The 13,748-nt window shown below is 41.8% G+C and overlaps 1 protein-coding gene across 1 annotated transcript; it reads right to left on the reverse strand.

Moving 5' to 3' along the window:
* Positions 1-138: 138 nt before the first annotated feature.
* Positions 139-1,678, reverse strand: LOC108744490 (nuclear cap-binding protein subunit 3). Its single transcript, XM_018480278.2, has 3 exons — positions 1,302-1,678; positions 881-1,250; positions 139-456 (listed from the first exon to the last, which is right to left on the reverse strand). Exons 1-3 carry the CDS (start codon positions 1,485-1,487, stop codon positions 161-163), a joined length of 852 nt encoding a protein of 283 aa, XP_018335780.1. The 5' UTR covers positions 1,488-1,678; the 3' UTR covers positions 139-160.
* Positions 1,679-13,748: the final 12,070 nt, after the last annotated feature.

Here is a 13,748-nt window from a genome sequence, read left to right on the forward strand (position 1 = left end):
TTTAAATATATAGAATTAATTATTATATTAATAAATTGAAGTCTTAACATACTTTTTTAAAAAAGATAGAAATTTAATAAAACTGTACTTTTTGTTAGAATGCAGCAGATTTTGTAATAGCAATTACCATGAACAAACTTTACTATCATTATTGTTTTCATTATTTTTTCTCTACCTTAAATGGTTTCTTGTCAGATCTAAATGAAAACCGCATCAAAATACCCTTTGATTTTGGGTGATCCAAACCTAATCTCCAATAGCCTGGAGGAATTGGAATCTTTATGTCAAGAATATGAATATATTTTGTTGAATTTTCTTTATCATCATTATCTTCCTTTTGTAGTTCAATTTCTCTATTTTGTAATAATATACTATGTCCTCTATTTTCATCCTCTTCTGTTTCAGCTATTTCTAACTCCTTTACAAATGGGTTACATGGGCCTTCTACAGGCATCCCTAAATAAAATATCATTGTAAATAATTTAATAAGTATAATAAAGCATAATTGAATCAGGTATTGTTTTGACAAATAAACAATGGTAAAACTTCCAAAAGGAGTCCAATGAATACGGAATTGAGTAATACTTTTTGAGAATTTTAAAACTATTTGCATGGAATAACTTCTTGCACACAGAGAAGTTAATTATTGGGCCATTTTAGCACCAAACTTAACCTAACCTACTTGCATCTCATCCATGCATAATGTAACACCTTAGTGTCTCATCTAACCTAATTTTCTTAGCTAAACTGTACATAGTGCCATTAAGTGAATATATTAGATCAAGGACAGGACTTGCCGAAACAGATTATGCCAAAACTATTGTGTTATAGGTTTTGACTATCAGTGAGTCGCTTTCAGAAGTTTAGCCTAAACAATTACCCTGAATAGCTTTTGAGGTAAAATATAAAGCTCTAGCTGAGGATAACTTGTCTTCCCAAACAACATTACAACTATCATCACTTATCCATTCAATATAGCTAGGTCCATATTTCTTAAAATATTCAAATATATCTTCTGTGCTCAGATCATCAGTTCCTCTCATGTGTATGGCTTCAAATCGTATTTCTTTCTCATTTTTATAGCTAACACCTAGACTGTCCTGTAACACTTGTAAATTTTCTTCTGTAAAATTTTGTATTTCATTGGGCTTTAATCCAAATCTTTTAGCTCTTTCTTCTAGTCTTTCGTTGGTCCCTTTATTTAGTATATCAATACCTGTAGAAAAACCACCAGCTTCATTCATCCAAACCTAAAACTCCATAGATGAGTCCATTTCTATTTGTAAAAATTTTATTATTACCTTTGTTTGATTTACTGGAATTATTTTTGTTTGGAAATCATCGAAGCTTTCGAGACATTGATTCATGTCAACGGAATCTTGAATCTCACCTTCCTCATTTTCACCACTTTCTTGATTATCGATATCCATTGCTTCATTAACATTGTTTGGGATTTCTATACGTATGTTTGGTCGTATGGTTTCCATTGCCAAACAATTTACGAAAATTACTTTAATAAGAATTGTCTGAAGGATGCAAGGTACCAAACAAATTTTAATTAAACTAAATACGGTTTCTTACGATTTACGACTTTACTTTATTTGTTTATTAACATTAGTGTTTTAGCAAACAATAAATATAAAGTGCATACTGATATTATTCATTGATACAGAATGACGACACCCATAGATTAATGCCTATTGGATAATGCTTAGAGTACTTCAGACATAAGGCGGTCGCGATCGCAGACATAGAGAAATGATTGTGTCTATTATCTATGGATTGTGTTTTCTTATCTAGCTATAAAGTAAATACAGGCAGAAATGTGTGAGGGAGGCAAAGCGATTGTGCGCATCGACATATTAGTCGTGTTCGTTACATCTTTTTGTGCGCAAAATTAGTTAAAGGCAAACAAAACAAAACAAATTTTAGAAATAAGAACGCATGCGTTTAACTAATTTTCTTCTTTGCGCATGTGTAAAATCGTGGACATGCGCACAAAAAATGTAACGAAGCGGCCAATAGTTGTCTTTTTCTAGAATTTTGATTGGTCTACTTTCAGTCTTACAGGAGTGGATAAATGAGGTAAAGAAAGAGGAAAAGAGAAAAGTATCGACCGCACCATCGACGTTTACTAATGGACATGCCTTAGCGGTCAGAACTGTGGTACAACAAAAGAAAGAGGGGGAACGAAGTTTCGGACAATATCCATCTCTCTGACGATAGTGCGTGAGCGTGTCATGAAAGAGATGGCACTAGTCCGAAACCATACGCCACCTCCCTGACTTTTCGAGCCAAGAAATTATTACGACATACGGCTAAGGCACGTCCAGTAATGTATGTCTACGTACGTCCGCACGATCGTTTTCTCTCTTTCTAGAGAATAGTTAATTTCATGAGGGTATTGCTCAATTCATTCTCTATGTCTATGCTAGCGACAGCAACTGTTGTACTGTTGTAATGGTAGCTTACCTAGCGGGACTAGCAACAATGGTATATAAATAAGACAAAACATAAAAACATAGGTTATAAGTACTAGTGTAAAAAAAGCGTGGGGTGCATTTTATTGTATTTTTATAATAAGTCTACCTTTATGAATAGATACTACTGATATATTTACAGCAATCAATATCAAGTACCCACACTTTTTTACAATCAATTAAATTAATTTTCTTTTTATTACTTCCCCGCCGCACGAAAACGCTCTTGGGAGAGGGGGTCACAGAGTAGGATCAGTTAAATTTTTGTATTGTCATGTGTATTTCATACGTGTGTAAATTTTCAAATCAATTAGACGTCTTAGAGTCAATGAAAATTACGTTGAAAGATTCCGAAACATATTTACAAACAGGTCAAGCTAATAAAAGCGTATTAAAAATAAACTCCGCTTGTCATAATAGTTCAATCTTCAAGCACAAATGACACGCAATCAATTGGCGTCAATTAAATTATCAAATAGTTTTTGAATAAATTGACATTTAACTTCCACCTGCACCCGAAACATTTTTTTTAATAGAACTAATGAATGCAAAATTATGATACATATTTTGATTTTGATTTTATTTCGTAAGTCTTTATAAGAAGATGCTGCATGTCGAGAATGATAGCTTGCTGGGATGGGTTTGACTTTCTCATACAAATGCGGAAGTCTTCCAAGAAAAAATTGAAGTCTATAGGTGATTCATTGTGTGTGAAAAGCTGTTCAGGAAGTCTGAAGTCTAAGAGGTTCCAGTAGTGTCACTGTCGCTGGGGGTGTTCGTTTGTTGGCTGAGTGGGCTGTACCCCATTCTCTCGTCAATCCGTACCACTGCACGCAGTCCGAGCAGGACATAAATTTATTTTGTTCACGGAAATTTCTTTCGTAAGAAAAAATATTTTGTGGTTTAAGATTGTTAGATGTATATGACTAACTTAGGTGGTTTGATTCCGTTGGGGTGATTGGTGCATCTTAGTGTGGAGAAGTTTGTGGGCAGCCAGTGGGATGCGTTTCCCCTAAACTCCGAACCGGTAACAGTACAGCGTAATTAGAGTAATTATACCGTTTTCATTTTTGATAAAGTATGTTATCTTGCTTGTTTAAAAAAGGGTTTTCCAATTATATTATTTAACCCGTTTCTACTTGACATAACATTTGGGGACTGTGGCAGGGCGAGAGTTATTATTATTACTTATTGGGATGACAAAGTGCTAAGAAATGGATCACAAACAAACCGGAAAACGTGAATAATCAGGCGCAAACGAGCAAAAATCTGAAACTGCCGTCAATCGACTGTTTTAAAATTAATGGAAATGTGCGTAATTGGTTACATTTTTGGAACCGTTTTAAGAAGGTTAACGAAAATCAAGATTTAGATAAAGAAGATAATGCTTTTATTAAATACTGGAATTAAACAGTTTAAAGAATCGTTTCGATCGCGAAGAGAACCATTGCAATTAGTGTTATAAGCACTTACATTTAAGAGCTCTCGAAACTTTTTGTGTTGTTATATCTAGGTACTTATAGAACCTTCGATACCGGAAAGTCTATTGCGCGGGTAGCCACAAAATAAAAATGTAGCGTTTTGTTATTTAAGTAATGCGTGTTGTTCGATTGAATCAAAGGACAGACTGATCTTATGAAGTTCCTTATCGAAGACGTGCTAAATGAATTGAGAATTTCGATGGCTGTTCAAGGTTTCGATCTAAAGGTTAGTGAAAAAATTGCAAAATTAAAAAGGCAAAAAGTGCAAGAAGAATCCATGACCGTATCAAATGCTGCAGATTTGTTTACAGCTAGAGGAAAAGAAAGACTGTGTTTGTTTTTTAATGTGAAGGAGCACGAAATCAACGATTGTGAAAAAGCAAAAAAGATTAATTCCGCCGAACGATCAGATTTTGTTAAAAAGAAGCATTCGTGTTATAACTGTCTTAAACTTGAACACAGTTTTAGAAATTCTCCGCATGTAGGTGCCTAGCAGAAGTTTCAGGCGGTGGGGAAGAGCGTAGAAGCAAATGCTCTTAATGATAGCGTTAAACGCACGAATTTTTGTTTGTTGGGGGATAGAGTTGTTTCGGAAGAAAGGCTTGAGTGCGATGAATGCACCCAGGATCTTGTTACGAGCGGCTGAGATGTGGCGTTGCCAGTTTAGGGCTCTGTAGAAGACGACTCCTGGGTTATTAATTACTAATTAATTTTCGCTGTGCTTTGGAGATTGGTTTGCGCAGAGTTTATGAGGGCAATGTTGTCAGCGTAAAGAACAGCCAGAAACGAGATGTGGGAGGACATGTCCACGTAAAACAGGTTAAAAAGAATGTGAGATAATTTGGAACTTTGTGGGACACCGGTTGTGACGGGTTTATCGACGGAGAAAACAGAGCCAACGCGCACCCGAAGGCTTCTGTCTGTGAGGAAGGACCTGATAACTCCAATTAGGAAATGTGGTATGTTAAGAGCGATAAGGTTGGAGATAAGGCCTTCGTGCCAGACTCGCTCGAAGGCTTGCTGGATGTCAAAAAGAAGCATGGATTTGTGATGCCGCTTGTTAAGATTATCGGAGATGTATTTGTATATGCGAAGAAGTTGTTGGTCAGTGCCGTGATGCCTGCTGAGATCGTGTTGATGATTGGAGAGAAGGTTGTTTTGCTCCACGTGGTCTAAAAGTCAATCGAGAAGGATGTATTCAACTACTTTGCTCAACGAATTTAGCAGGATTATGGGCCTGTAGCTTGAGGAAGAGCTAAGGGGCTTCCCTTTTTTTGGGGAGACAGACGACAGTGGCTTCTTTCCATACCAAAAGGAAGTGGTGGAGCTGTCTGATGGAGTTTGTGATGTTGACGGAAATTTCGTCAGCGCCAGGGGCTTCTTCTCTTTTTCAGAGAACAGATGGTAAGAGAGATATCATGGGGGTAGTGTGTTTAAGGTTGAATTACGAGGGGACGAAGTTTTGGGAGACAGTATTGGTACGTTAGTGAAAGTCGTCAAGGTCCACTGGACTAGGTAATGGGGAGCACTGGAGGCATACATAGTCTGCGAAGATTGCAGTTTTTTCTTTGTCTGAAGAGTAGGGGTAGCCATTCTATTTTAGTAAAGGGAGATGGCGAGCTCTGTTTCGAAGAGCAGTGTCGTTGCTATAGACGGCGGGTCTTGTTTTTCCTCTTAAGGAGGTCAAGAATGGTTGCGAGGAGAGTTTTGAATGGAGAGGAAGAGAGGCGGGAGGCCGTGGAGAGCTCGATGGCGCTGGTAATCTCGTTTGAAAGGAGATTTACAGCTTCACCGGATTCCTCTTTCGTGCGAATTTGAGTGCACTTAAAAGAAGATGTCTCAAGGGTGTAGTACGGTGATGTAGCAAGTCTTACGAGGATGTTAGCTTTGGGGGATTGTAAGTTGGGTGACCGATTTCGATTAGAACAGGAAGGTGGTTTGAGCTGAGTTCGTTGAGTAGGGTTGGCGGTGGGATTAACGTTCTTTGTGACGAAGATGTCAAGGATATCTGGAAGGTAAATGTGACATTCCGAGAAGTGCGTGGGATATGGAAGAGTTTCATATGTGAAATCGAAGCTAATAGAGTTGGCAAGCGAAATGCCTTTTTTATTATTATGTCGGCAGCCCCAGGAGACGTGTTTGGTATTAAGATTTCTGCCACGATGGTCGATACGTTTGGTGGGAGTAGTTGGGAAAGATTTGAAAGATCCTCTTCGTTTGGGGGGAGTATATAATGAGATGATTGAGATAGGCTTGTGTTTAATAGAATTCCTAATGAGAGTGTATACGCCGCCGCCGCCGGAGTTTTCATGATCCTTTCTGTAGGTTGTGAAGTTTGAGACATAGACATATTTAGTGAGATAAGAAAGTTTCGGTAATTCAGGCAACATCAATTGACCTTTCCTCGAGGAAGTGTTCTATTGCCATGAGCATTCCAGGTAACTGATCGAAAACTATTTGAGTGGCCTGTATTAGACATTGGTGTGTGGTTGGAGGACGGCGCCTAAATTGAATACCATTGTTTGGACGATAACTTGAATTTTATCCGGAAAGGACGCAGTTGCACCTGATGTTGTGACGGTGCTTGGGGTTTGGTTGGAAATGTGGGGGGTGTGGCAGGAATTCTCTCACCGCCCCAGCGTAAGACTTTTGTGGGACGTCATTACGGAGGCAACAGGAGAACGGGCGGTTGGTTGAGCACTCTTTGGAGCAGTAGGAGTTGTGATGTTTTTTTTCAGGAAGTCGGTTCTGCGCGGAATTTTCGCGCAACCGCGACAGGTAACACGGTGACTTTCTTTGTAGCTAGCGCAGGAAGGAGTGGTGTCTTTTGCCTTGCATTCGGCTGAGACATGATTGCGACCGCAGAAGGAACAGACCCATGTTGGCTCTTTTAGACTTAACTTTAACGTTGAGTCTAGAGATCATGTCAAGTTCGAAAATTGATTTGGATTTTTCGTCAGATCTGTGAAGGCGAACGGACACTAGTGACTTTGCTACCGTTCGACATGTGGTGGACACCACGGATAGCGAAACTTTTATGTGACAATTTGGACTGTATGTCGTATATGGAGTTGGACTCCCAGACTCCGCGAAGGACGACGTGAAGGTCCCTGTCTTGACAGAGCTGGTTTGTTGAGTATTCGACGTCGAGGAGAGAAAATAGGCGGCGGTAGTCCACGAGACAGTTAGGATACACCTGATGGAGTTGCTGGTGTTGATTACTCTTTGGGCAGATATATCGTGGTTTTCCATGCCATGGAGAATTTTAAGCCTTTTGATGAATAGCAATTAGGGGAAGAACTGAGACGCCATGGGCTGGAGTTTCAGGTTCGGACTAGATGTCCGTTGACGTCGCAGAAGACGACGAAAGAAATGGGGTTCGCCTTCGACGTTTAGTTCGGCAACTATCGTCAGCGGTGGTAGAAGCTTTGTTTGGTACATTTTTGACGTGTACCTGTTAGGACGGGGCAATGGAGGAAGTGCTGGTTCTGATGTCTTCTAACATGGGCGTGGTTGCATTGTTAGCGTGCTGACGTATAAAATTGTCCAGAACGACCAGGTTCTATTTAAACTCGTCGGCAAGGACGATGCCGTTGGCGAGGGAGAGTCCTTCCAAGAGTGCGGGACCCTTGGGGAAAGCCATTTCTGAAAAGGCTGATGCCTGGAACGAGAAACGCTCTTGGGTGGGCGTTTCTTCGGTCGGACGAGGAAACGACGGTTGTTTGTAATGATGAGGGATAAGGGAACAAAGAACTACAAGGTGACATTGCGTACTCGGTCCTAGACTATTGGTTATATTAATTAGTTAATCAGTCTTTATCTTACCTAAAAACCGACCGCTCAGTTGTTGAAACCTTGTAGATATTGTTGAGTATTAAACCACTTGGTTTAATGCGGCGTCGCTATCTAGGCAGTGATAAGTGAGTGCCGGTTGTGGTATTCGTTGGCTGCGGTAGCTGGTAGACATAAGGAATAATATCTTTAGTTGTAAGGTACGTATGAAAGCACGAATCGTTCGAACTAGTATGGCCTCTGATCTTTTTTTTTATTTTTTTTTTATTTTAACCTCGAGGAGGGGAAATCTTCTAAAGACACCCCCCAAAAGGGGGTAGTGTCAGATTTACTCCTGGTGAGAACGCCTACTGACTAAAAACCCTCCTCGAGTTAGTAGATCAACCTGTAGGTTAATTATGACTACTGGGAGAAGTTTGGGGAAGGGGAGAGGGTTGAGTGGGAGATAGGTAAAGAGGTGAGGGAGGGAGGTTGGGGAAATGAACTGCGAAGAGGGTGGCCCAACACTGAAGGGATGGATGGGCACTCGCGCTAAAAGGCGAAACTAGAGAATGGCGGTGAGCGGAAGAGGTAGCAGTTCATTCTAGAAGGTGACAGGGCTTTCTAAAACGATCGTTTGGTTTGGAAAAGAAGGCAGAAAGCGTCGAGACAGACAGGTTCGGGTGATCTGTCACTGAAGTGCGGAGATTTATCGCGAATCTAAGTGAACAGAAGGGGAGATAATTTTAAGCCTTGGGGAACGCCGGCCGTGCCTGGTCTGCTGGGAGAAAGGGCAGAACCAACTCGAACACGAAGGGATCTATTCGAGAGGAAGGACCTTAGGACCTTATTACCCCGATAATGTAATAATAATGTAGGGTGTAGAGGGTGATAAGTTTTGAGATGAGTCCTTCGTGTGATACTCGGTCGAAGGCTTGTTGAACGTCCAGAAGAAGCATGGCGGTGTGAAGACGTTTGTTAAGGCTATCGGAAATATGTTCAGAAACACGGACGAGCTGTTAGCCAGTGCCATGGCGGCGGCGGAAACCGTATTAGTATTCGGGAAGGATATTGTTAGTCGGCGAATCGATAAGCTGCTCACACACACGTATGCCCGATCGCACACAATCCCGCTCGTGGTCACTACACTGCCCCCTCCTTAAGGATGTTTTGTCCCGAAACATTTTAACTTTCCGTTTCGCAGGATCATGCCGGAATCTGCAGTTCTCGCCTTCACGACATCCACTCCGAGAATAGAAGTAACAGTCCACGGTCTTCTCATGATTGGTCCGATTCGGGTTATAACTGCAAACCAAAATGTCCATTCCAGTACGGCGGAACAGGACTTCGATCATGTTTCGTACGATCCTCCAATCTAGGTTGTCGAGTCCACAACTAAGCTTCGGAATCGCCAGCTTCTGTAGGTTATTCTCCAGAAAATGTCTGCGTAGTTCCATTACTGCGTCCCAAAGGTCTCTATAAGTTGGTTTATCAGAGCATCTTCCTTTAGTTATCAGGTAATGGATATTGCGTCGTCTGTCAGGCAAGCACAACAGTCTTCTTCCCTTCTGAAATTGGTCTTCAAGATGTTCCAAACCGCCAAATCTGCGTTTGAACTCGAACGCGATACCACGGCTCATTCTGAAATCCTTTGAAACGCAATGGGCCAGAGAATATTCCTTGGATATAGCAAAGAGGTCTCGTTGGATTTCTTTCGTCACTCCAAATCTCCTGTTAACATGGGGGCCTTCCTTCATGAACTCTTCGAATGTGGGCTCGGAAGGAATAGTTCTTAAAAATCTGGCCCGCGCTTCCTCTTCATTTGCACCGGCGAATGGAGCCAAGCGATTAAAATGGACTACCTTCGGCTTCCGATTTGGAGTTTTCTTAATTTGGTAGATCACGTCGTTAATCCTCTTCACTATCTCATAGGGTCCTTCCCAATTCTGTTGGAACTTAGGTGATAGTCCACGGCGACGACGAGGATTATACAATCTCCAATTTGGTAACCACCTGCTGTAGCCTTGATGTCGTAGTTTTCTTTAATCCTGTCATTAGGAATCTGCGCATGCACCGACTCGTGGATATCGTTAAGCTTGCTTCGGAGGTTGGTAACATAATCTTCTCCAGCTAGGTCATCTCCTGGTTTACAGCCGAATTTGAGGTCACAAGGTAGTCGTAACTCCCTTCCAAAAAGGACACTGGCAGGTGTTTGGCCAGCCAGGCAAATAGCGGCCCCAGTCCATTTGGTGGTCAGACACTACCTTGGAGAGATATTTAATCAAGGTCCGGTTCATTCGTTCAACCATGCAGTCCGAGTGGTTCGAGTTTTCTTTATTCCTAGGAGCTCGCATATTTCACGGAATATATCCGATTCGAAATTCCTCCCTTGGTCTGAGTGCAACTCCAAGGGCACGCCAAAACTATGGTTTCCGACTCCTGGTTCGGAAGGGCATAGGCTTCAACCCACTTGCTAAAATAGTCCATAACGACCACGATATACTTACCTTTCTCGGACTCTGGGAATGGACCCGCCACATCGATTGCCATTCGTTCGAAGGGGCCACAGACATTGTATTGACGCACTGGCGCCCTTGGCCTTTTCTGTGGTCCATTACTTGCAGCACAGGTGGTACACTTCTTACACCAATCCTTGACATCTTCCTTACAGTTCACCCAATAAAATAGCTGTCGAACTTTCCCAAGCGTCTTATTCATTCCAAAATGGCCACCAGATGATCCTTCATGAAGATACTGCAACACCTCTCTAACCTTGTTTCGAGGAATAACTAGTTGCTTCCTATCTTCCTCTCCATCTGGACTTTCAACAACACGCTTCAGGATGCCGTCCTCCAAAACCATTGAGTCCCACTGAGCCCATAACGATTTTAGTACTTGGGTAAAGGAAGAAACATGCTGCCACGTTGGTCGTTTTATTTCTTTTTTCCATTCCATTATCTTCTTCAAGTCCGGGTCGTTTTCTTGGTCGTGTTTTATATTGTCAGGTAACCATTGCCTCTTCGTTCTTTTCCATTCGATCACACTGCTTGCAGTCTGTTTGACGTCGAGTACTTGGGAAAGGAGTACTTTTCCTACACTGCCTCCTCGTATGACCTAGTTCACCGTTTTCCAACATCTTAGCTTTCGAGTTGCTTTATCGAACTTGGAGGTGATTCGGCAGATGGTTTCTTCTAAAGAATCCGTTTCTTCGCACAGTAGCCGAACCCTTTCCTGTTTGCTGTAGGGCGGTTTAACAGTTTCATACTCCAATGCACGAGGCAATGCATCAGCTAGCGTCTTAGGTCGGTCAAGGCGTATTCGTTGTTGAATGTCACTATCCCGAAGTCCATCAGTAAATGCCTCCACTGCCAACCTTTCCATCAATTCTTCTGGAGTATTAGGATAGGCCAGTCGAGACAGTCTCGCAATATCGGCCTCGAATTCTTGTAGGGATTCCGTTGATTTCTGCTGACAGGTTTTCAGTTAGATGTGATACACCGCTGTTAAATAAGTCTCGCCGTAGCTCAACTCCAACCGTTTTACCAACTGTTCATAATCCGCCAATTCTTCCGGGGAAAAGGTGTTCAAAATGTCACATGCATCTCCACGAAGCGCAACGGTCAACGCAGTGGCTTTTTCTTTAGGCGCCCAGTTATTCGCCTTAGCAGCCGCCTCGAATTGCTTGTGGTACGTTGTCCATGAGGACTTTCCTTCAAACGTTGGTGATTTTACTCGTGTTCTTGACTCTATACCGCTTCCTCGGCTGGCTTCGTTGAGTGTACTAGATGCGCCAACATCCCCTTCGATTGGTTTTGTCTTTCCGTTAAAAATCAATTCTTCCTGCACTTTTATCTTCTTTTCTGTTTCTTGAATATTCTAATTAATTTTTTTGAATTTAAAAACATTATTAAATTATTACTACACTTAGGTAATTATTCTATTTATTTACACTACTGTTACTATTCACTGCTCTATTTATTTCACTTCTGCAACGGTCAATTTATTTCTACTCTTTCTCTTCTACAACGGTCAATTTATTTCTACTACCTCGGCGATCGTCTCTTCTTTTAAATACTCTTTTGGTCCCTTTCGGGAATTTTCTCGAGCCGTCCGGAAAAGTCTCGTTTTCTTTGAACTGTTTAATTACATTCCCGGTACGCAAGTACGACACACACGTTTACAGTCGGCGAATCGATAAGCCGCTCACACACACGTATCACGTTCGTGGTCGCTACAGTATGCTCATGAAAGACGGCGAGATCCACAGGCCTTGGTAGTGGAGAGCACTGGAGGCAGAGAGAGTTTGCGAAAGCTGCAGCCTTCTCTTCGCCTGAACAGTAGACAGTGCCGTTTTGTTTTAGGGGCGGGAGGTGGGGAGCACTGTTTCGGAGAGGGCGGATCACTTTCCAAGCACTTTGAGGGTGAATTTCTGTCTGTGAGATGTAATGGTCGAAAGAGGCGCTCCGAACTTCCGTAAGGCGAGATTTAAGTTCACGCTGTATGGCATTTAGTTCGGCACGGTGAACGGGATTGCGGTGCCTTTGCCATAAGTGACGAGTACTGTTTTTCCTTTTGAGGAGTGCAAGAATATCAGGGGGCTGAGTTTTCGTCGCGGTCGAGTTGGGACGGGAAGATGTGGAGAGTTCGATGGCGTCGGTAATCTCGTTTGACAGGAGATTTACCGCTTCTTCGAGTTCCGCTATTGTGCGAATTTGAGTGCATCTAAAAGTAGCAGTTTCAATAGTGTAACGGAGATGTAGCCAATCTAGCGAAGTTATTGGTTTTGGTAGATTAAGTATTGGGCGACCATCTTCTATTAGGACCGGAAGGTGGTCGGAATCTAACGCGTCTAGCGCGATCAGTTCAGCGGAATGGTTGACATTTTTCGTGACGAAGATGTCCAAAATGTCAGGTTGCTGCCTAGCAGGGGCGGGAATGAATGTGGGAGAATTGGTAGCTTCAATTGTTAGATTTAGATTAGACCTTTGTGTCTGAAAGGTGTCCAACCTATCCCGCCTATTTCTTATTGACTTCCATAGAGCCATAGTTACAAACCCTAAATTCCCTGAATATACATAAAGACGCTGACTGTCACTTCTCTGATCTCATAGCCACAGAATATATTCAAAATGGATTGTTAAGGTGTAATGATCTGATTGGGTGAAGATAAAAGGTTCTACCACAATTGACGGTCACAATTACTGTCAATTTTTTCCATTAAATAAATAAAGAGCTTGTTTTATTTGTTTACCTTTCTGACACCAATTATTAGTTGAGTTCATACCCGACCCAGTACGGACCGGTCACACACGTTGTCTAAGATGAGTTAGAGAATGGAACTTCTCGAATACAGTGTGTCGAAAAGAAGAGGGGACATACGGACATGTTTTATTCCCCTCAACATAGCTGAGAATTACTCCGTCAGAAAGTGGCAAATAGATTGGTTAAATTGTGAGACCACTTTTGGAGTCGTTTTGTAAGCTTTATTGTAGGTCATTACGTTGTTCAGCAGCCTTTATTGAGCTTGACTTGGTGGTTGGCTGTGCCAATCTTCGTTCTGGAGGGGCTGTCTGCAACAATGTTGTCCAAACTATAAATGTAGCGGACATCAGTGGAGAACTGGCTTATAAAGTTGAGGTGTCTCTGCTAACGAGATTAGCCTTTATCTGTTGCTAAGACAGTTGTTGTCCATGGTGTTGCTCAAGGACTACACCATGGATGCATCTGTGGTAAGTCCTATGGGTTTGCTTGGAGCCGGATGAACTAGTAATACAGCTTCTGCGAGGGCTGTTTTTCAGGTTTTAAGGACGCGAATGGCATTTTCACTCCCTGAGATTGCTTCATTTTTCTTTCGATATTCCTTGAGAACTTATTCGTTTAACGGGGCTTGTATGTGTGCCGCTTTTGGGATAAATCTTCTCTAGAAGTTTATAAGCCTCCACTGNATATATTTATTATATAGAAGTTTAAATTTTGAAACAGCGTGGATTCTATCTGGCAATGGCTTTAAACCATT

Source organism: Agrilus planipennis, unplaced genomic scaffold, assembly GCF_000699045.2.
Source record: "Agrilus planipennis isolate EAB-ADULT unplaced genomic scaffold, Apla_2.0 scaffold33, whole genome shotgun sequence".
Classification (NCBI taxonomy): domain Eukaryota; kingdom Metazoa; phylum Arthropoda; class Insecta; order Coleoptera; family Buprestidae; genus Agrilus; species Agrilus planipennis.